Genomic DNA, 21,275 nt, shown 5'->3' with positions numbered 1-21,275 from the left:
TTTTCTCAGTAATGACTAATCTGGTTTTGAGAATTGCGTTGATTGAAACATTTATAATTTTTTTTGTATTTCTAATGTATTTCCTAAACTGATATCTGTTCTTCCTGCTGTGGGGCCTTTCCGAACCGCGTTTCATTTCTGCACAATTTCTACTTGCATCGTCAATGGCCAGATTTTGTGAAGAAAACCAATCTTTCAGACGCTATGAATATTGAGTGTATTTTGGGGAAAACTGCATTTTTAAGAGTGATGGGAACTGAAAGTGGAATTGGAACAGAAATTGGCAACAGCCAAGGTTTTGATAACCCCAGGCAATTTTAATTTAGTCAGGATACTAAACAGCCAGGGACGTGGCTGGCCATACATGTGTCTGAGTGTGTGAAACACCCGTGTGCATGTGCCTGCCTGCCTGCCTGTGTTTGCACCTCTGGGCCCAGTCTTCCAGTCATTCACATCAGTGGGATCTACTGATGGGTGATCCTTCATTGGTGGGAATGGAAGATTTGGCCGGTGGTGAGTGTGCCTCTGCTGCCAGAAAACACGCTGCCTGAGGGGAGAGGGGGTGCACATGGCATGCCCTGTGTGTTCTTGTGTACTCATTTGTGCGCGCGCCCGCCTTGCGTGTGTGTGTGTGCGCGCGCCCGCCTTGCGTGTGTGTGTGTGCCCGTCTTGCCTGTGTGTGTGTGTGCGCGCGCGCATGTGCCTGCTTTGCCCGTGGGTGTGCATGGCCCGCCTTGCCCGTGGGCGTGTGCTTTGTTTGTTGTTTAGACTTCAGGCAACTTATTTCAACTTAACAGATTGTGAATAGTCTTTCTGTTTTCCAGCTTGTTCCACTGAATTCCTAGTGAGCTTTACTTTAATTTAATTACAAGAAAAACAACTACCCATTTTATTCCACCCTGATTAAAATGTCTAAAGCTATTCCAAAACAAGTGCTGCACACGCTGCAGTGTGTGGACTTAATCTGGCTTTCGTTTTCCATTTGAATTAATTACCAGAGTCAGTGCTCTGATCTTTGAAGGTCAACTAGGAGATTTCACCCAACCCTCTGTTGGCGTTTCTCCATGAGCCAGTTTGTCCCTGCACTCAATTCAACCAGAAAACTGATGACACGTGCCACACAATAAGCTGCATTGGCCCTCGCAGTACATGTCTGTTTTAAAATGCTGTTTCTTTGAAACAAGTGTGCTTTTTGTGTGAGTCGTCTTCCTGTGGCATACACGGAAATACCTGTCTTCATGTAATACCTTATCTCATCAACACCACACATTGTTGTTTGACATAACGAATATGATTGATGTGCCGGCTGGCTATGGTTACTGGACAGGGGCTCGTGACTTTTATTCCAATCTTGGTGTGAGATTTCTTGATGCAAGCTCTAATTGGTGAGGGGCATTTGGCCTATCTCAGCTCGTTCATTCCATATGACCCACCATTCACAACAACCCCCCTTTTGCCATGAGGCTTCCAATTCCAACTTCTTAGTTAAAACCACGACGACGTGATGGCCCAGTGATTAGCACTGCTGCCTCTCAGCACCAGGGACCCGGGTTCAATTCCGGTCTGTGTGGGGTCTGCGCTTCCTCCGCGTGCCTGCGTGGGTTTCCTTTGGGTGCTCCGGTTTCCTCACACACTCCTAAGAGGTGCAGTTAAGTGGATTGGCCGTGGTAAATTGCCCCGTAGTGTCCCAAGATGTGTAGGTTGGAGGATCAGAGGGGTCCGTATGTTGGGTTAAGAGGATAGGGCAGGGGGAGTGTGGGCCTCGGTAAGACACTCTGTCATAGAGTCGGTGCAGACTCAATGGGCTAAATGGCCTCCTTCTGCACTGTTGGAATTCTATGATTTAAAGTGTTTTGGAGAGACAACCTTTTGTTTTAGAAACCAGGTCTTCGTTTAGAAATCTCTTTCCCTGTTTTACCTACGAGATTTTGATTATTTGAGAGTTGGAGAGGCGTTTTCCAGATGTTCAACCCACACATTTTGTTTCTTCCTCTGGTTTGTTGCATCTCCCATGATTACACAATGGTAGAAGAGTGGGGAACATCTTGTCACAGACAACGAGGCAGCTTGGTGCAAGGCAGGCTCAATGGGCTGGCTGTACTTTTTATGCTCGTGATTTCCGAATGTTTGCCCTTCGCTTTTCCTAAGGTTGTCGGAGGTGAGGTCACGGTGAACAAACATTTGCTTACCAACAAGAATAGTTTCTGTTTTCCCATTTAATTTTTATTAGTGCCGTAAATGCCCATGCGTTTGACAACAAAATTGTGATGCCCATAATTTTGGCTTGTTACGCTGCTGTTCCTAGTTCAACGTTGGCTCCATTTGTGTGTCAGTGTGAGTGGGAAGCACTGGGGTTTATTTTCAGTGGGATAACATTGAAAAGTAGAGAGCTTATGCTAAATTTGTATCATGCCTGGCTGTACCACACCTGGAGTACTGCACACAATTCTGCCTGCTGTATTATAAAAGAGATATTGAGGCACTGAAGAGTACACTTTCTCGAGTATAAAAGTTGACAAGTTGTGTTACAGCTGTATAAGACTTTAGTTAGATCGCATTTGGAATATTGCATGCAGGTCTGGTTGCCATACCACCAGAAGGGTGTGGATGCTTTGGAGACGGTGCAAAGAAGGTTTACCAAGATGTTGCCAGGTCTGGGGGGGTTTTAGGTATGAGGACAGGCACAATGACATAGTGCTTAGCACTGCTGATGTGGCATGGTGGCACAGTGGTTAGCACTGCTGCCTCAAAGCGCCAGGGACCCAGGTTCAATTCCCAGCTTGGGCACTATCTGTGTGGAGTCTGTGTCTTCTCACTGTGTCTGCGTGGGTTTTCTCTGGGTGCTCTGGTTTCCTCCCACAGTCCAAAGGTTTACGGATTAGGTTGATTGACCATGCTAAATTGACCCTTGTGTCAGAGGATTAGCAGGATAAATATGTGGGGTTATGGGATTAGTGCGTAGGTGAGATTGTGGGCAGTACAGACTTGATGGGCTGAATGGCCTCCTTTTGCACTGTAGGATTCTATGATTCAATGCTTTGGAGTGGGTTCTTCCAGGCTTACCAGGGTGTTGCCTACTCTGGAGGGTTTTAGGTATGAAGAGAGTTTGGATAAACATGACGGCTGAGGGGCGACCTTATAGAAGTCTATAAAACTAGGAAGGGTGGCTAGCCAGAGGCTTTTTCCCAGGGTGGAAGATTTGACTACAAGGGGGCACAGGTTTAAGCTGAGAGGTGGTAAGTTTAGGGGAGATGTGCGGGAAATGTTTTTCACAGAGAGGATGGTGGATGCCTGAGATGTGCTGCCAGTGGAGATGGTGGAAGCAGACATGTCAGCAATGTTTAACATCTATCTTGATAGACACATGAACGGGAAGCCCACAGAAGGATAGAAACTGTGTGTTGGCGCAGGCTTGGTGGTACGAAGGGTCTGTTACTGTGCTGCATTGTTCTTTGTTCTTCTTTGAGGTCAGAAAGATTCACATGATACCTGAACTGGGGAGTTATAGCCAGCAAGAGAGGATCGGCAAGCTGTGTCACGTTATTTTTGTTCCCCGCATTCTTTTTTGAAAGGTTGAGAAATAAGCTAATAGAGATCTTTTAAAATTCTGAAAGGTTTTTGATGGAGTGTACACAGATTGTTGCTATTTGTGGGGAAGAGCAAAACCCAAAGGCCATCAATCATGGAAGATACCACAGGAATCCTTTATGCTGGTGGGATGTCCCCGATCAGTTGTCCCTCCCTGCCATCAATGATGTAACAGGTATCCCGAAGTTGAATACATTTAAATGTCATGATCAGGCCTTTACACCTCATGAAAACTAAGAGCAGGAGTCGGCCATCTGGAACCCTCGAGCCTGCTCCGCAATTCAAAAAGAACATGGCTGATCTTTTCATGGACTCCGATTTGCTTATCCACCCGCTCACCATAACTCTTAACTCCTCTACTGTTCAAAAATTTATCTATCCTTGCCTTAAAAACATTCAATGAGGTAGCCTCAACTGCTTCACTGGGCAGTGAATTCCACAGATTCACAACCCTTTGTGTGAAGAAGTTCCTCCTCAACTCAGTCCGAAATCTGCTCCCTCTTATTTTGAGGCCATGACCCCTACTTCTAGTTTTACCTGCCAGTGGAAACAACTTCCCTGCTTCTATCTTATAAGATTATGAAGGGAAAAGATGTTTCTATAAGATCTCCCCTCATTCCTCTGAATTCCAATGAGTATAGCCCCAGTCTCGCAGAAGCCAACCGTCTCAATTTTGGAATCAACCTAGTGAATCTCCTCTATACCCCCTCCAGTGCCAGTGTATCCTTTCTCAAGTAAGGAGACCAAAACTGTACACAGTACTCCAGGTGTGGCCTCACCAGCACCTTATACAGCTGCAACATAACCTCGCTGTTTTTAAACTCCATCCCTCCAGCAATGAAGGACAAAATTCCATTTGCCTTCTTAATTACCCGCTGCCCCTGCAAACCAACTTCTTGTAATTCCTGCCCAAGGACACCAGGTTCCTTTGCATAGCGGCACGCTGCACTTTCTTACCATTTAAATAATAGTCCATTTTGCTGTTTTTCCTCCCAAAGTGGATGACGTCACATTTACCAACATTGTACTCCATCTGATAGCCTCCCCCCCACCCAGCATCAAATTATCCATTCATGCTGACTTCAATCACGACGGGTCCCTCACGAGGTGCACCTGGTGGGCAGAACCCATCGGAGGCACAGGTGGGTATAGCCCGCTGGGTGGGCTAGGGGAATGGAGCTGGTGGGAGGGTCATGCCCAGATACTTGTCACTGGCACACTGCCCTGGCACTTCTGTGGTCGGGGAGGGAAGTAAGAGTTCCAGTAGGGTTGGGGAGATGGGTAGGGGTTTGGCAGTGTGATGGGAGTTCTGTGGTTTATGGAGGGGTGGGGGGGGTGGTAGTATTTCTATTTTTTTTCAATTCAGGGTGCTCTTTAAAAAGGATGCCCTGATTGTGAAGTTGCTGGTGGGATGGACTCTGTCATGTTGCCTCACTCTTGCTGCTTTTCATCATCAAGTGGCCCACATTATGGCAGAGGAAGCTGCTCCAGGGGCTGGTGACTTCCATCCCATTTTTCCTGCCCACTTTGCCAAATAATGAGACCATTCCGTCCTTTGAATATCTTTAAGGCAGAGCGAGATCGATTCTTGATTAACAAATGGGGTGTTGGGTTGAAAGATTATCGGGGGAACAAGCAGGAGTGTGAAGGGTGGAATGAGCTCGAGGGGCCGAGTGGACCACACCCACTCCTAATTTATATGTCCTGTCTGGAAATGAGTGCCCACTCTGTCCTTGGGGCGGAAAGTGGCAGGTTGTTTAGTTCCCTTTGTTAGAAGAGGATAGGGCCACAGTACAGAAGGCAGTTTCAGGTAGGCTGCGGAAGTTCTAAGGAAAGCAGTCTCTAAGACTGCTGGTTGCAGATGGTATTGCGAAGGCTTGGGTCTGAATTCCGAGCACGAATGCTACATTTTTGCATTGGTAATCATAGAATCCCTACAGTGCAGAAGGAAGCCAGTCAGCCCACCGAGTCTGCACCTAGGCCCCATCCCTGTAACCCCACATATTTACTCCGCCAATCCCTCTAATTTACGCATCCTGGAACATTAAGGGGCAATTTAGCACGGCCAGTGCACCTAACTCGCATATCTTTGGACTGTGGGAGGAAACTGGAGCATCTGGAGGTCTTACAATTTAAGGCTTTGGCATTATTGGCTGTGATTGGTGTGACATGAATGAGAGGATTGGAGGTGCTGGGGATTGTTGACTATTAATGTGGGAAAACTTTAATGAATACTTTGTGATTACAGGGAAAACAAGCCAAAGAGAGGAGGAATATGTGTAGCAAACCACACGTCACCAATAGATGTCGTCATATTAGCCAATGACGGAGGCTATGCAATGGTGAGAAGGATGATGCTCATATCGAGCAGTTTAAGCTGTTCACATGGTTTCTACTTTAAAAATAGCAAGAAAAATATGTATTAAGAAACCTTCCACTAATGAATTAGAGTTTGAAGTAATTTAGTCCGCTGATATGGGCCAAATAGAGAACGTTTCTTTCCTCATCTCTCTGTATGCTTCCCTATACACCATTCATTTCCCTCTTTCCTTTTACTCCTTTGTACCTCACTCTCTATCTCTTTCTTTCACTATTTTTCCGCCTCATGCTCATTTTTGCTCCCTACAGTTTTGATGAACAAAGAACAGTTCAGCACAGGAACAGGCCTTCCGGCCCCATGCCAATCATGACACCATGACTAAACTAAAAAGAAAATCTTCTGCCCTTATTCGGTCCATATCACTCTATTCCCTCCCTATTCATGTACCCATCCAGATGCTTCTTAAATGTTGTTAATGTGCCTGCTTCCACCACCTCTCCTGGCAGTGCTTTCCAGGCATCCACCACTCTCTGTATGAAAAACCTCCCACTGCGCATCTCCCTTAAACCTTCCCCCTCTCACCTTGAACTTGTGCCCCCTTGTAAATGACATTTCCACCCTTGGAAAAAGCCTCTGACTATCCACCCTGTCGAGGCCTCTCATGATTTTGTAGGCCTCTTGTCAGGACTTCCCTCAGCCTCTGTCTTTCCAGTGAAAACAATCCTATTTTGTTTGATCTCTCCTCATAACCAACGCCCTCAAGACCAGGCAACGTCCTGGCGATCTCCTTCATGAACAACTTTTGCTCCTCAATCAAATGTAACATGTTATGCTTGTCAATCTTCTCCAGTTGATTAAGTAGTTTGTTCGACAGTAATTGGCATGAAGCTGTTTTAGTAAAAACAGCAGCGATGCCATTTAGTTTTTTGATAAACTCAAATTGAGAAACAATTCAAATGAAGCAATCTTTCGTTCCGAGGATTGCACTGAATCATTGGTGGAACACAAATAAGAGCTGGAGTGGACTATGTGCTCCACAGTGGGCTTGCTCCAACATTCAATATGATTGCTTCAACTCCATTTTCTCATCCATACCCTATATCCCTTAATTTCTTGAGAGATCAAAAATCTTCCTTTTCATGAGCTTCAAGTGTCTTCAACGATGGAGCATCTGCAACCCTCATAAGGTAGAGAATTCAAAAGACTTTGAACATACGTCCCCTTTTTATTAACGATAAGGAGTATTAGTTGCCTTGGGCAACTAATACTCCTTGTTTGGGAAACTCAGCCTCAAATCTTTGCCCTAGTAATGGTGGGTCCACCCACCCACCCCCCAATATCCTGGGACAGTCCCTAGATGGTGTGCAGCTTTTTTCCTGAAATTTGATTGAAGGGAAAATGTCCTCAGAGCTAAAATACCTGAAGTAATTGGACCATTGAATGACAGCTGGGGCAAGACATGCAAGTATTTCAGGAGCAAGGGCCCAGCTTGCTATGTAGCCTTGGATGACAGTGCAGAGGGAGGCCATTCAGCCCATTGAGTTGGCACCAGCAACAATCCCACACAGGCCTTATCCATGTAATAGGATAGTGTGGCTGAGTGCTGGGCTTTGTGCCCCCAATTTTTAAGTTGAAAATATGGATGACCTAATCAATGGACCATGTTGCCACCTCGAGATTCCTCCTCTTTAGTTGGTAGAATCTTAGAATCCCTACAGTGCAGAAGGAGGCCATTTGGCCCATCAAGTCTGCACCGACCCTCAAACAGCATCTTAGCCAGAGCCTGGATAAGATGCTCTTTTGAAAAGTCGGTGCAGACTCCGTAACCTAGATATTTACTCCGTTACTCCTCCTTGCACATCTTGGGACACCTAATAGGCAATTTAGCCTGGCCAATCAACCTAACCCGCACATCTTTGGACTGTGGGAGGAAACCAGAGCACCCGGAGGAAACCCACGCAGACCCAAGGCTGGAATGAAAGCCAGGTCCCTGGCACTGCCAGGTGGCAGTGCTAACCACTGTGCCACCCAACATTTCAATCCAACGTTGTCATAAATTTTGCAAAACCTGGGAAGAGAATGGTTTGCACTAATCCACTGCTGATCCCTCCTTCCAAATGTGGACTCCCAGGCTATTCATACCAACCCTGTAAGCACGCAGTGAGATTTTAAAAAACTCATGGGCCAGAATTTTCCTGGCATGCCCTCCTCGATTCTGGGAGCGGGCGAGCCTCGGAGGGCGGCATTCCCTGTTGGCCTTGGGTGGGCGTACCGATAAAATTCCACTCATGGTCTGACACTGGCATTTCTTTTAACGCTTACTTTCATTTCCTTTGGAATAACTATAATGGGTTTGGCTGTTGCTTTATGAACATCAATCTGACGTTGCGTCGGTAATTTTAATGTCTAACTTAAGAGTTTGAACTGGTTGGCAAAATTTATTGTGGGTGTTTTGTTAGAAATTTGTCATTTTTGTATGCTTTGTTTGTTGTATTTCTTTCAATGTGTTCCATTTTGATGTTGGGGAGAAGCAAAATTGGCTGCAAAAAATTAATTGGCCTGTTTCTAACTAGGTTGGGCAGGTGCACGGTGGACTCATGGGAATCATTCAACGGTCTATGGTAAAGGCCTGCCCACACGTCTGGTTTGAGCGATCCGAAATGAAAGACCGCCATCTTGTAATAAAAAGGTTAGTTGCGGTGGTTGTTATGTGTAGCATTCTTGAACTGGTATTCATTCCCAGTCACTGGTTTCAGGAGTTCGGTACTGACTGGAGGAGTTAAATGTGGAGAAATATTGGGGGCAGCAATAACGATCTGCTTAACTTATTTATCTATTTATAAGTGTCACAAGTAGGATTATGTTAACACTGCAATTAAGTTACTGTGAAAATCCTGTACTCGCCACACTGCTCAGGTACACTGAGGGAGAATTTAGCACGGCCAATGCACCTAACCTGAACATTCAGATGGGCAACATGATTGGTGCAGGATTGGAAGACTAAAGAGCCTCTTCCTGAGGTGTAATTTTCTTTGTTCTTTGTCTTTTGGACTGTGGGAGGAAACTGGAGGAAACCCATGCAGACACGGGGAGAATGTGCAAACTCCAGACAGACAGTGATGACCCAAGCTGGGAATCGAACCTGGGCCCCTGCCACTGTGAGGCGGCAGTGCTAATCACTGTGCCACCCTGACATAATAAATCTGCCCACCGCCATTCCATTGTCTCAATATACTTGCGGATTTAAATTTTTTCAAAGTTGGTGCTTGTAAGTCAAGGTTGTACCACTGCACTAATTGGGAAAAAAAAGGTTTGTCATTCAGGTTGACAGCTGAAACTCCTGGGATGACTCTGGCCTCTGAGTGTGAATTTACTTCCCACTCCAGAGAGTTGCGATCATAATCCAGGCTGATAACCACACTAAAATATTGAGGGAGTGAAAGGTGGGCCTCTCCCCCTGACCCATACTTATCCCTTAACCAGCATCACCAGAACAAACCATGGGACCTTGGTGTTGGAAGCTTGTTGTGTGCTAATATATCAGCTGAATTTGTTAGCCTGACAACCGTGATGTACTTCATTCTCTACGGCACATTCTTAGCTCCTGAAGGACACCAGGGAAAAGTTAGTTTATTTATTATTGTCACAAGTAGGCTTACATTAACACTGCAATGAAGGTACAGTGAGAATTCCCTAGTCGCCGCACTTTGGCGCCTCTTTAGGTACACTGAGGGAGAATTTTAGCATGGTCAGTGCAGTTAACCAGCACAGTTCTCAGGCTGTGGGAGGAAACCAGTGAATTCAGATGAAACCCATGCAGACACTGGGAGAACATACAAACTCCACACAGACAGTGACCCAAGCTGGGAATTGAACCCAGCTCCCTGCCACTGTGAGGCAGCAGTGCTAATCACTGTGCCACCATGCCGACTCCCCAATGTGCCTTTATTAATTTAGATTTCAAGAAAACAAACGCTGATCCAACCAGTTAATTGCCTTATATGAATGGACATGTATATGAATGGAACATAGGTGCACAAGTAGACAATTCAACCTCTTGTATCTGTTCATAAAAATCACTACAGGACATAAGGAGGCCATTTGGCCCTATTGAGCCTGCACCGACCACAATTCCACCCAGGCCCTTTTGCCGTAACACCACATATTTACCCTGCTAGTCCCCTGACACTAGGTTCAATTTAGCATGGCCAATCAACCTAACCTGCATATCTTTGGACTGTGGGAGGAAACTGGATCACCCGAAGGAAACCCCACGTAGACACGGGGAGAAGAATGTGCAAACTCCACACAGACAGTGACCCAAAGCTGGAATGGAATCTGGGTCCCTGCGCTGTGAGGCAGCGGTGCTGCCCTCCACACACTGCGTCTGTCTTGAATCCAAGACAAGTAGCTGGAGTTATATTCAGCGTGCCCTTGCCTAACAAAAATTAGTCAATCAATCTCAATTTTGATGTTTCAATTGGCTTGTAGCCTCAGATATCTTTTGGGGTGAGATGGAGTAGCCTTGAGTTTGTGGTTTTTGACACCCACGAATAATTGGCCTGTTGTTTATGTACCAGACTGAACCAAGGCAAGAGAAAGGGAAGGATTTGTAAACGTTGAGAGATGATAGTCTTCAAGTAGCTTAAGGAAGATTGTGCTCTCTGTTGCATGATAAACTTTCTCTTCTGTTCACAGGCTAAGCAATCATATTGCAGATAAGACAAAATTACCGATTTTAATATTCCCTGAAGGTAAGGATAATTTTATGGCCGGCGTGTTTCAGTCTTCATAGTTATTGAAAGCCTGAAAAAGTGCAAGAGCAACTTAATTTGAATTACGTGTCATCTTCAAAGAAACAAATGCGCATATCTGTCCTGTAATTTAGTTGAAGAAGTGCATTGCTTGTAAGTCTGAACGTTTTTCCTTCCCTTGCATTTGCTCATTGATATTTTGGCACTGTGTTCTCCAGCCAATGTTCTTCAGCCAATGAACAAGTTTTACATTGGCTGACCCATTCAGGAAGCTTTCTTTGTTATTTACATTGAAGTGCTTCCTTTCAATTTTCTTGTCCCTCAAACAGAAATGAATAATAAAAACAGAAAATGCTGGAAAATCTCAGCAGGTCTGACAGCATCTGTGGCGAGAGAATAGAGCTAATGTTTCGATCACCTGGATCATCCAGACTCCAAACGCTGGCTCTATTTTCTCTCCACAGATGCTGTCGGAACTGCTGAGATTTTCCAGCATTTTCTGTTTTTGTCAGATTCCAGCGTCTGCAGTATTTTACTTTATACCTAGAAACAAAAAGGTTGAATGTTGAGGCAGAGTGGGTGTTACTGTAATGACTTCAATCAGGCCATTGAAGTTGGCCTATTAGAGTATGTATTCCCTGACTAAGAAGTCATCAGGCTCTGTGGTGTAGTTGGTTAAAGCACCTGCCTCGTGAACAGGTGATCCTGGGTTCAAATCCCAATAGTTCCTTCATCACATTCCAGTAACGTATTGCACAGGGCGTAATATCCCTTTTCTGCAAGTTAATACTGTCTTACTCTTTCACTATTAATGCCTTCTGTGCCTGCTAGGGACGGGGTATTATTGACCCCTTTAATCACATTTTAATTTGCTGTTTTGGGTGGTTCCCTCTCTTTTGAGTTGTCACTAAGTTAATTTGATTTTGTTTGTTTGGTTGGACATCAAAAGATGTCCCTGAGTAAGGAGTCATGTGATGGGCTAATCAGGGAGCCTTTGTTTTGTATTTAACTGGGAGTGTCAGTTCCTCTGGCTCTCCAGATATCGACTGTCGGCTGACAGCACTCTGTATAGTGTTGTTAGACTTTGTAAATAAAAGAATTCTGATGAAGGGACTTCTGCCTCTGAGCACTTATTGCAGTCACTTTAGATGTTATCTTGCTTGATTGGCAGTGTTGTGCATTGCAAGCTGCTGTTCCCTTTTGGCGTAAGTTTGCGAATTAATTCTTGAATATGAAACTTGTTTCCAGGTACCTGCATTAACAATACCTCTGTCATGATGTTTAAGAAAGGAAGTTTTGAAATTGGAGGGACGATATATCCAGTTGCAATCAAGGTAACCTGGTGTAGATTTTCATTTCGTTTTTAAAAAAAAATGTTTGACTTCTCGAGATATTCAACAGCCTGTGTGCTACCCAGTCTCAAACTGATCAAGGAGCTCCTACTGGGGAATCCCATCCCTCATTCCTTCTGGTGCACGAATCAATGGGAGGAAATTGCTTTTGCTGGCTTGTAGTTATTTAAAAAAAATAACGTCTCTTGTTCATAGAGAGGTGCCTGCACTCGCTCAGTACTCAAGCCAGGAGGGAATGTCCAGCTTGTATATCAGTGCACCAGGGAAATGTTTTGGTCCAAAGCTTTGTTCAATAGGATGCATGCCCCCAATTCTAAGAATATATGAAGTTATTCACAGTTTTTTCCTCCTGAAAAGAGTTAGTGTCTTGTTCCAAGTTGTGTTCATTGTATTATTCTCAGTTTTCCAAACTGCAGGCCTATTGTCTGCAGCTCTTTAGGCTTCGGTCTGCTTTGCCAAGCAAGAAGGATGTATTTGCATGTCCTATTTGTTGAAGGAGTCCTCTATTAATATTTTAATGTTTATCAGATCTCTGTTCTCTTTATTCTCAGTCTTGCCATCTGGCAAATGGTCAACATATTCCAGGCTCTCTCTCTCTCAACAACCTTGAGACATAAAGCAATAATTCAAATGAGCGTAGATTAATCAGGCACAGGAGCTGCAAGAGACCATACAGCAAATTAATCCCAATCTTTCCCTATATCCTGCCATTTTCTCTTCCCCCTTCCAGTCTTCTCCATTCAATTCCCTTTTGAAAATTCACATTGAATCTTCTTAAACCACTTTTTCATGCTGTGCTTTCAGATGACGATGTTTAAATAATCCCCCCGGCACCCATCTCACATCTGGCCTTTTTTGTCAATTCCCTTAAATCCATGTCTTCCCACATGCTGAATCCCTTGCCAGTGGCTACAGTTTCTCCTTATTCACGCTTCCAAAACCCTTCACGACGACATGTTGCTTCCTCCAATTTTCAGCTGTCAATTATGATAAAACAGGCGCTCAGTTTCCAAGACAGAATCGCCAGGAGTCTGGTTCCTTTGCTTGTTCTCTGAACCATTAAACCCACCCCCCCCCGCCACCATTCTCCTCCTATGTTTCCCTGTAAGACTTCCGTATCTTTAGGCTGAGGAGAAAAAGGCTACCTTCTTGGAAAGCAGGTTAATTGTAAGATTTTGGTTTCTTAAATACCTAACATTCTTACTTGCTGCAATTGCCCTCTTTAAGCATTGTCTGGAATAGTGGGACTATTGTGAGCTGGTATTGTCGTTTTTTTTCTGCAGTATGACCCTCAGTTTGGTGATGCTTTTTGGAACAGCAGTAAATATGGGATGGTATCCTACTTGCTCCAGATGATGACCAGCTGGGCTATAGTGTGCAACGTGTGGTATCTGCCTCCAATGACCAAACAGGTAGGTGACTGGTTTGTAACTAATTGTCCTCCTGTGGCATTGTAATTGGATAATCAAAGCTTCAAGTAAAGCAGGATTAGAGAGTAGGAGAGAAATGGAGTATGGGTGTAATTCATTCTCAATTTTATCGTCACGTTTTTATAGAAGACTTTCATTTTATTACTCCCAGTTAAAGAAGAAAACATGTGGTAACTTGGGAAGTAAGAAAGTGGGGCTGGTTGGAAAGTAGAGATTTCTCTGCCGTTCAGATTGGAAAGTGCAAACTGTGGGGCTACAGCACTATTCTTGGTGTGAGAATGTAAACACAGTAAGAAGTCTGACAACACCAGGTTTAAGTCCAACCGATTTATTTGACAGCAAACTCACAAGCTTTCGGAAGCCCCAAAACCTTGTGAGTTTACTATCAAATAAATGGGTTGGACTTAAACCTGGTGTTGTCAGACTTCTTACTGTGTTTACCCCAGTCCAACGCCAGCATCTCCACATCGTGAGAATGTATATACAGGGTGCCAGGTTTGCACAGCCAGTTTTCATTACACTTGTGAATTTAGGAATTTGAAATATAAAAATAAAGAAATGGTGTATGACTTGCTGATATATTAATATATTGTAGGTGTGTGTGTGTGTGTGGCAAGAAATTGCAGTGATGTTTCATAAACTTTTGACAGTGTCCAAGGCACAGGCGATAGGGACCTGTTTTTGGTTGTATGCGGAGAAATTGAGCAAAGAGTAATCTATTCAATTAACTTGTGCGTACAATATACTAACAGCATTGTCCAGCATTCGCTCCAATAATACTGTTGAGGAATCCAACAATAAGCTTCTGTACGAAGATTGCAAATGGTGTTTGCAGTGTTCTTATCATAACGTCTTAAGTTCCCAATATCTCAGCATTCACTTTAGCCAATGGTTCAAGTACCTACTAACAACCTGTTCAAATCTCACCAGGGCAAGTGGCAAAAATGAACTCAAAAGATTTGGTAATTTGTGGCTTGACACCAATAAATGACATTAACAGTCACTTGATTCCCTGTAAACCCAACTGGCTCTCTCATCTCAATCTGGGAATGAAACTCACGTGCTTTATCTTTTCTGACCCACAAAGGTCTCCAGCTCCACATTTTGTTGAAGATTCCTGATGTGGCTTTCTAGTATAGCAAGGATCCCTGGTGGGAGAATCTCTTCCTTTTTCCTCCCATTCTTGAAAGTTTTAACAAGACAGTCCAACAAACAGCCATGGATCTGCTACGAGTTTCCTTTACACCATTCCAACAAACACTTCCAGGCAATTACAGTATGGGTTGGATTCAGGGCAAAGCTCCCTCTACACTGTCCCAGCAAACATTTCCAGGGCGGGTACAGCAAGGGATCAGCTACAGAGCAAATTTCTCACTAATTCACCCATCATAGAATCCGACAGTGCAAAAGGAGGCCATTCGGCCCATCGAGTCTGCACTGATCACAATCTCACCCAGGCCCCATTACCCCACGCATTTACCCAGCTAGTCCCCCGACACTAAAGGGCAATTTATCATGGCCAATCCACCTAACCCGCACACCTTTGGACAGTGGGAGGAAACTGGAGCACCCGGAGGCAACCCACGCAGACACGGGGAGAATGTACAAACTCCACACAGACAATTATACAAGCCAGGAATCGAACCTGGGTCCCAGACGCTGCGAGGCAGCAGTGTTAACCACTGTGCCACCGTGCTGCCCTAATAATGTGCTACGTTCTCAACATTAGAACAGCTTTTGTTACGCCTTTGTGACTATCCCATTAATTGTCATGTGAGCTCTCTCTGAATAGCCTAATTCATCTAAGCCATTTTGAATTGCAATAATTGGAGGTTTTTGAACAGTCAGTCACTTCCTCTTTTTATTGGGTGACGGTAATGTCGAAGTTTCATGCCCCTTTTAACCGTGTCCCTGCAGGAACTTGCACAGGGCAACTATCGGCTCTGCTGACTGCTGACAAAGCAAACCAATTTAAACAGATTTACTTGTGACTTGAGTTTTGCCAAACTTTTCATCCAATTATTTTTTTAAATGAAGAAGGTGAGTTGTACAGTCAGGGTTCGGACTGCAGACTACACCAAGGTCAGGAAGAGAAAAAAATAGCTGATTATGGGAAAGATACTCGGTGACACCAAATCTGGCTTTTAAAAGACTAAAACTATTGACGAATTCCATGGTTTTGAGGTGTTGGGAAAGGATTAGTCAGAGATTGTATCACTGTGTGTCGGAAGAGTGCACAGGATTCCTAGGGTAGGGGAACTATGGATATTCTAAGATAAAATTAAGTGCATTTGAATTATTCGTTGTGAAAGAGGAAGTTGAGCTTCACCACAGAAGAAGTTTTAGCAATACACAAAGGACGTAATTTCGATCGGTGGTCAGAGGACATGTGAAAGATACAAGACCGTCACATTTCAGAATTTTGTGCTTTTTAATGACTAAGCCTTTAGACAGATGTCTATTTAAAACAAAGTTCGGTGTTTATTCAGAAGGTTCAATGCTGGGTTGGCCATCGATAGGCAACCAAGAGGCAAGTTAAGTAAAAAGAAAGCTGTACATTTACGTAGCACCTTTCATAAACTCAGAACATCCCAACATACTTTGCAGCAAATGATATCATTGCTGCAGTGTCGCCATTGCTGAAACATAAGGAACACAGCAGACAGGATGTTCGTAGCAAGCACCTACAAACAGCACTGCAATAATGATCAGTTAATTGTTTTATTACTGATATAGTTTAATGATAAAGATAGGCCAAGGCACTGGAAAGAATGCCCCTTCTTTTAATTCATAGTCTTGGGGTGTTTCTATGTTCCCCTGAGAAGGCAGGCAAGCTTAACATCTCATCTAAAAGATGGCACCTTGGACAGTGCAGCACTTCTTCAGTGTTGCATTGGAATGTTTGTGCACGTTTTGTGTTTTAGTCCCTGGATTGGGACTTAAACCCATAACCTTCTGACTGAAGGGAGGCAATGCTACCACTGAGTCACAGCAGCCACTTGTTTGATGGGCAGCTTTTGTGATGATGCTTTTTCTTTTGAAGAAATGTAATGATATCATGTTCTGGTAAGGGGTATGTTTAGAATTCAGCCCTATTTACAAGGTGCTGATTTGTCTGCACCAGACAGCTCCATGCTGAGAATGCAAGAGAATAAATTGGATGTTTGTTTAATCTGACTGAATGCATTTTTGTTTAATTTTGGTCCCCCCCGCCCAGGGTTTCAGAGTAGGATTGGTTAGGTTGATTGACAAGAGAAAGAATCATGTGCTAATGAGAGGAAATAAACATACAGGGAAAGACAGTTTCTCCTTGGTTCTGAAAGAAGCAAGAGACTTTGCCCTGTCTCTGGAGTCTGTTCTTTGGGACCTGTGAGGAGAAATTGGTCTGTCTCTCTGCAGAGGTGTTCTGAAGCCTTGAGGGCTGGGAGCCAATGTATTGGCATGTAAGCCTGTATTGTTTGCTAACTGATGTTGAATAGGAGTTTAAGCCTATGAGGAGCATTGTTTACATTGGAATTAACAGAGAGAGATTAGCAGTTAAGAATTGTACCTTCTAGTGTTTAAATATTTCAATTGGTAAAAGTTAAGCTAATTCATTTGTTATAGTTGAACTGTATTGTAAAATAAAATTTATTTTGATAAAAACTCCCTAGCGTGTCAATAGAATCACACCTGGAGTAAAACACTTTATACTCACACTCATGCCAAAATTAAAAAAAAATTGCAGCCTGGTATAACTCCATTGGGGTTTCTGAGTTGGTCCCTAATGCTACATAGATGTTGGTTAATAACACTACATCGATGTTTGTCCCTAACACTACAAAGATCCTGAACTATCTCACGTTGTTTGGATGTTCAAGAGCATAATTGATTGAACAACTTGCTGTTAGTATAATCTTTTGATCTCTTGGTTCAAGGGTGCAAGCTCATGGAAAATCAATACAGGCGCCAGAAACCAGTTAGCCAGAGCCATATAAAGACTGTGGGTTCATGTGGTACCTCACAAATGTTGGCTTAGAGAGAATAAAGACATGCACGTGTTTGGACAAGGAGACCTGGTGCCATACACAATGGAGAATCACATTAAACAGTTAATAAGAGCCAGATTGCTTAGGTGAGAGACTGACGTCACTAAATCTGCAAAACATTCAAATTTGTAATGAGGATAAAGGGTGGAGATAGCAATTTAGAAAATGAAATGCTTTAAAAATCTGTTCAGAGTCATCATCTTCAACTTGTATTTTTCCAATAAGAACTGACTCGTGCATAGTTTTCCCCGTCAGGGGTTGAGTGATTGCCGAGTAATGGTTTGTCTCTCCCTTTGCTTTACAGGAGGGTGAAGATGCTGTGCAGTTTGCCAATCGAGTCAAAGCAGCTATAGCTCAGCAGGGAGGCTTAGTGGATCTCGCTTGGTAACTAACTCTTCCAAATGTTTTAAATGGATAATAAAATGGAGTGATTCTTTGGAGGACTTTTGATTGAACTCTTATTTTCCAGGAAAGGGGCTGTAAAGCGAATTCTTTATGCAGTTGGGTAGCAGTCAAATTTTATAATGCCTTGGCGAGGGATAGACATGAAAAAGATGTTCATTTTGTTTCTCCTTTCTTGTGTGCTGGAATATTTTCTTTCCATTACTTAATGATAGAGGTTGCCGAGTCCTACTCACCCATTAGCCCTGTCTTTGCTGATCTATATTTTTTCTCCAGTGCCTCAAACCTGGGTTTCTATCTTCAAAGCCCCCCATGGCCAGGTCCTACCCTGCAACCTTCCTTATCTCCACCTCATGATCGTGCCTATTCCTCTCACTGTGGCCTTGGATGCTTCCCCTGTCCCCTTTTATCTCTTCATGGTAATCAGGCCTTCAGTAATCCTGAAGCCAGCGATGAAATTACCTCTCAATCTCCCTCCACATTTGCCCCCTCCATTAAAAACCCTCTCAAAATCTATACCCTCAACTGAGCCCTCTATCACCCCTTTGAACCTCATCCTTCCTTGCTTAGTAAATATGTTTCTTAAACCCTTGGTTACGCACCTTAGGTTGGATGAGACCATAAGACATAGGAGCAGAATTAGGCCACTCAGCCCATCGAATCTGCTCCGCCATTCAATCGTGGCTGATATTTTTCTCATCTCCATTTTCTTGCTTTTTCCTCATAACCCCAGATCCCACTATCAATCAAGAACCTATCTATCTCTGTCTATCTATTGTTTCACTGTTTTTCCAGAATGAACTGTCTGTCTTTGTCTCTCTTCAGCAAATATCAGAGCATCTGCCACAATCCTCTGGGGCAGTAGGGGTTGGAGGGTGTAGGGAAAGGCAATGTCACGCGAGTAGAAGAGGGGGATGGTGAAGGGATTCATAGTGGATGCAAAGCATCTTCAAAATTATGTGGAAGATTATAACATGCTAAATAACCTAGTGATCAATTTCAAGACGCAGCAAATATCTTCTTAGCAATCCTGCCAAACATGGCAGATCTAATCTTAAGCTAACAAAAGGATTGTTTCAAATGGATTTGGATATTATCAAAATTCATCCGCGGATGAGTATCTGGCACAAGTGTTGCTGTTTTATTTGGGATCTCTAGAGGTTTCTAGTAAATCCAAGCCTTGTCCTTGTAAATTCCTGAATCTCAGAAGATGAGACTGAATATTTTCTTTCCCTCTAGGGATGGAGCTTTGAAAAGAGCCAAAGTTAAAGACAGCATGAAAGAACTGCAGCAGAAATACTACAGCAGGATGATCTTTGGGAAAGAAATCAGCTGAAGAGAAATGAAATGTTTGTCCTTCTGGTCATTGTTTACATTTTCACAATCACTTATGATTTCCATGAATGTCTTCTGTTTATTTTTGTAAACTGAGCAAATTTATACATTGAGCCCCACATTGAACAATATCTATAAATGATAATGATCCAAATGTGTTTTGTTTTATGGCAAATCTCTATTCTATCGGTAGGTGATTAATGTGTCTTTCCTAGTTGGCCTGTGCTCTCTATGAAGCAACGCTCCAGTCTAATAAATGCAATGGGGTGGCAGGCCTCAGTTAAGATCTTCACCTTCGATGTGTTTCCAAGACTGTGTTGAACTGTGATGTTAACCTGCTTTGTCCTGGCTCCCCCCTCTCTCCTATGTACCACTGAAAGGAATGAGTAGCACAGGTCCCCTTATCCAAGAGAAAGCGGGGCACTTGATGCGTTTTGCTTTAGACCTTGGAAACGTCACAAAAGCTGAGCTCACAATTAACATGCTGAGCGGTTTAAACATGCTGGGGTGGCACAGTGATTAGCACTGCTGCCTCACAGCGCCGGGTTCGATTCCCAGCTTGGGTCACTCTCTGTATGGAGTCTGCACATTCTCCCCATGTCCGCGTGAGTTTCCTCCAGGTACTCCAATTTCCTCCCACAGTCTGAAAGACGTGCTGGCTAGGTGCATTGGCCGTGCTAAATTCTCCCTCGGTGTACTCGAACAGGCAGTGTGGCGACTAGGGGATTTTCATAGTAACTTCATTGCAATGTTAACGTACGCTTGTGACACTAATAAATAAACCAAACTAATGTAGGTGAAGGAGGAAAGCGTGACAGGAAAAAAGATATAGGGCAGGATTCTCTGGGCCTTGCCTGTGGGAGGACCCATTGTGAGTGAGAACAGAAAATTTGGCCTGCCTGTCAAAATTCCACTCAATATCATTGGCATCGGAAAAATCCCAGCCAATAATTGAGGATGGAGGATTTTGACCGTTGTTTGTGAATTTTACACTTGTTTATACGGCTTGAAATGACTTTACTTTCCATACCTTCGTCCACAAGGATCCACCCTGACCCACCCTATGTCTCATGTGCCTGCTGCCCCATATTACCTGAAAGCATTTCAGCTTCCTCGTGCATTCTGATGGTGCCCAGCCTTACCTCAGCAACACGCCTATTGGACCTCCCTGCCTCCACACACTCTCATTGGTTTGGCACTCTGCTCGTGTAAGAGCCAGTGCCGGATGAGCAGAAATTTCCTCTTGCTGAAAAAAAATTGGATAGACCAAAATAATTGTCTTTGGTTCCCCACCACAACCCCCATTCCTTGGCCACTGATTCCTCTCCCTGGCTACTGATTTGAAGGTGAACCAAACGATCTGTATGTTTGGTGTCATGTTTGATCCTGAGCAGAGCTTCTGTCCACACACCGGTACCACTGTCACCAGGAGCATAGTGCCAAATTTTGAAATGCTGGAGCTCTGAGAAAATGTGTTGGCCATTTCACTTCTAAATCTATGATTATGTGTTCTCTTATATATTAATCATTAGAGTCCTCAGTAGTCCCTAAATCTATGCTTTTTAAATGAAAATATTAGTGCTCCCGCTGCCACCACCTTCTCTCTCACCCCTTCCTCCAACAACCTCCCCTTACCCCTCCCTCCAATGACCTCCCCTCGCCTCTCCCTCCAAAAACCTCCCTGCCTCATAAACACCTGACCCACTCCCCCAATCTCCTCCTTCACTCCAACTTCCTCCCCCACTCTTTCCCCCCCCCCTTACTACCCTACTCTTTTCCCCCCCACCTTACTACCCCACTCTCCTCCCCCAACACAATTCAATCCTTCTTCCCTTCTCCACCCCATCTCTCCCTGCAGTGCAGCAGGTGTGAAATTGTCCTGACCGCCTGGCTTCAAAAACTGAACGTTTATTTTTTTAAAGCTAGTCTGTCAGGTTCTGATCTCTGGCTGCTCAGCCTACATGATGAGAATTTGGTTTAAAACATGAAGCCCCAGGCTCTCTATTCCTGCCAGCCCATGGTGTTTGGAACCATCTGCACCCCCACCCCTTTCCCTCTCCCTGGTT

The 21,275-nt window shown here is 44.0% G+C and overlaps 1 protein-coding gene across 1 annotated transcript in view; it reads left to right on the top strand.

The window, feature by feature from the left end:
- Nucleotides 1–20,971, top strand: part of gpat3 (glycerol-3-phosphate acyltransferase 3) — a 44,274-nt gene extending 23,303 nt beyond the window's left edge. Inside the window, exons 6-12 of the mRNA XM_080195035.1 lie at nucleotides 5,837–5,930; nucleotides 8,482–8,597; nucleotides 10,607–10,662; nucleotides 11,911–11,996; nucleotides 13,298–13,426; nucleotides 17,777–17,856; nucleotides 19,114–20,971. Coding sequence (XP_080051161.1) covers nucleotides 5,837–5,930; nucleotides 8,482–8,597; nucleotides 10,607–10,662; nucleotides 11,911–11,996; nucleotides 13,298–13,426; nucleotides 17,777–17,856; nucleotides 19,114–19,210 — 658 coding nt within the window. The 3' untranslated portion in view covers nucleotides 19,211–20,971. The remainder of the gene's footprint in view (nucleotides 1–5,836; nucleotides 5,931–8,481; nucleotides 8,598–10,606; nucleotides 10,663–11,910; nucleotides 11,997–13,297; nucleotides 13,427–17,776; nucleotides 17,857–19,113) is intronic.
- The last annotated feature ends 304 nt before the right edge of the window (nucleotides 20,972–21,275 follow it).

The sequence above is a fragment of the Carcharhinus amblyrhynchos genome, chromosome 1 (assembly GCF_965287045.1).
Source record: "Carcharhinus amblyrhynchos chromosome 1, sCarAmb.v2.hapA, whole genome shotgun sequence".
NCBI lineage: Eukaryota > Metazoa > Chordata > Chondrichthyes > Carcharhiniformes > Carcharhinidae > Carcharhinus > Carcharhinus amblyrhynchos.
The sequence above is the reverse complement of the archived record's forward strand: the minus strand, read 5'-3'. Positions and strand labels throughout refer to the sequence as shown.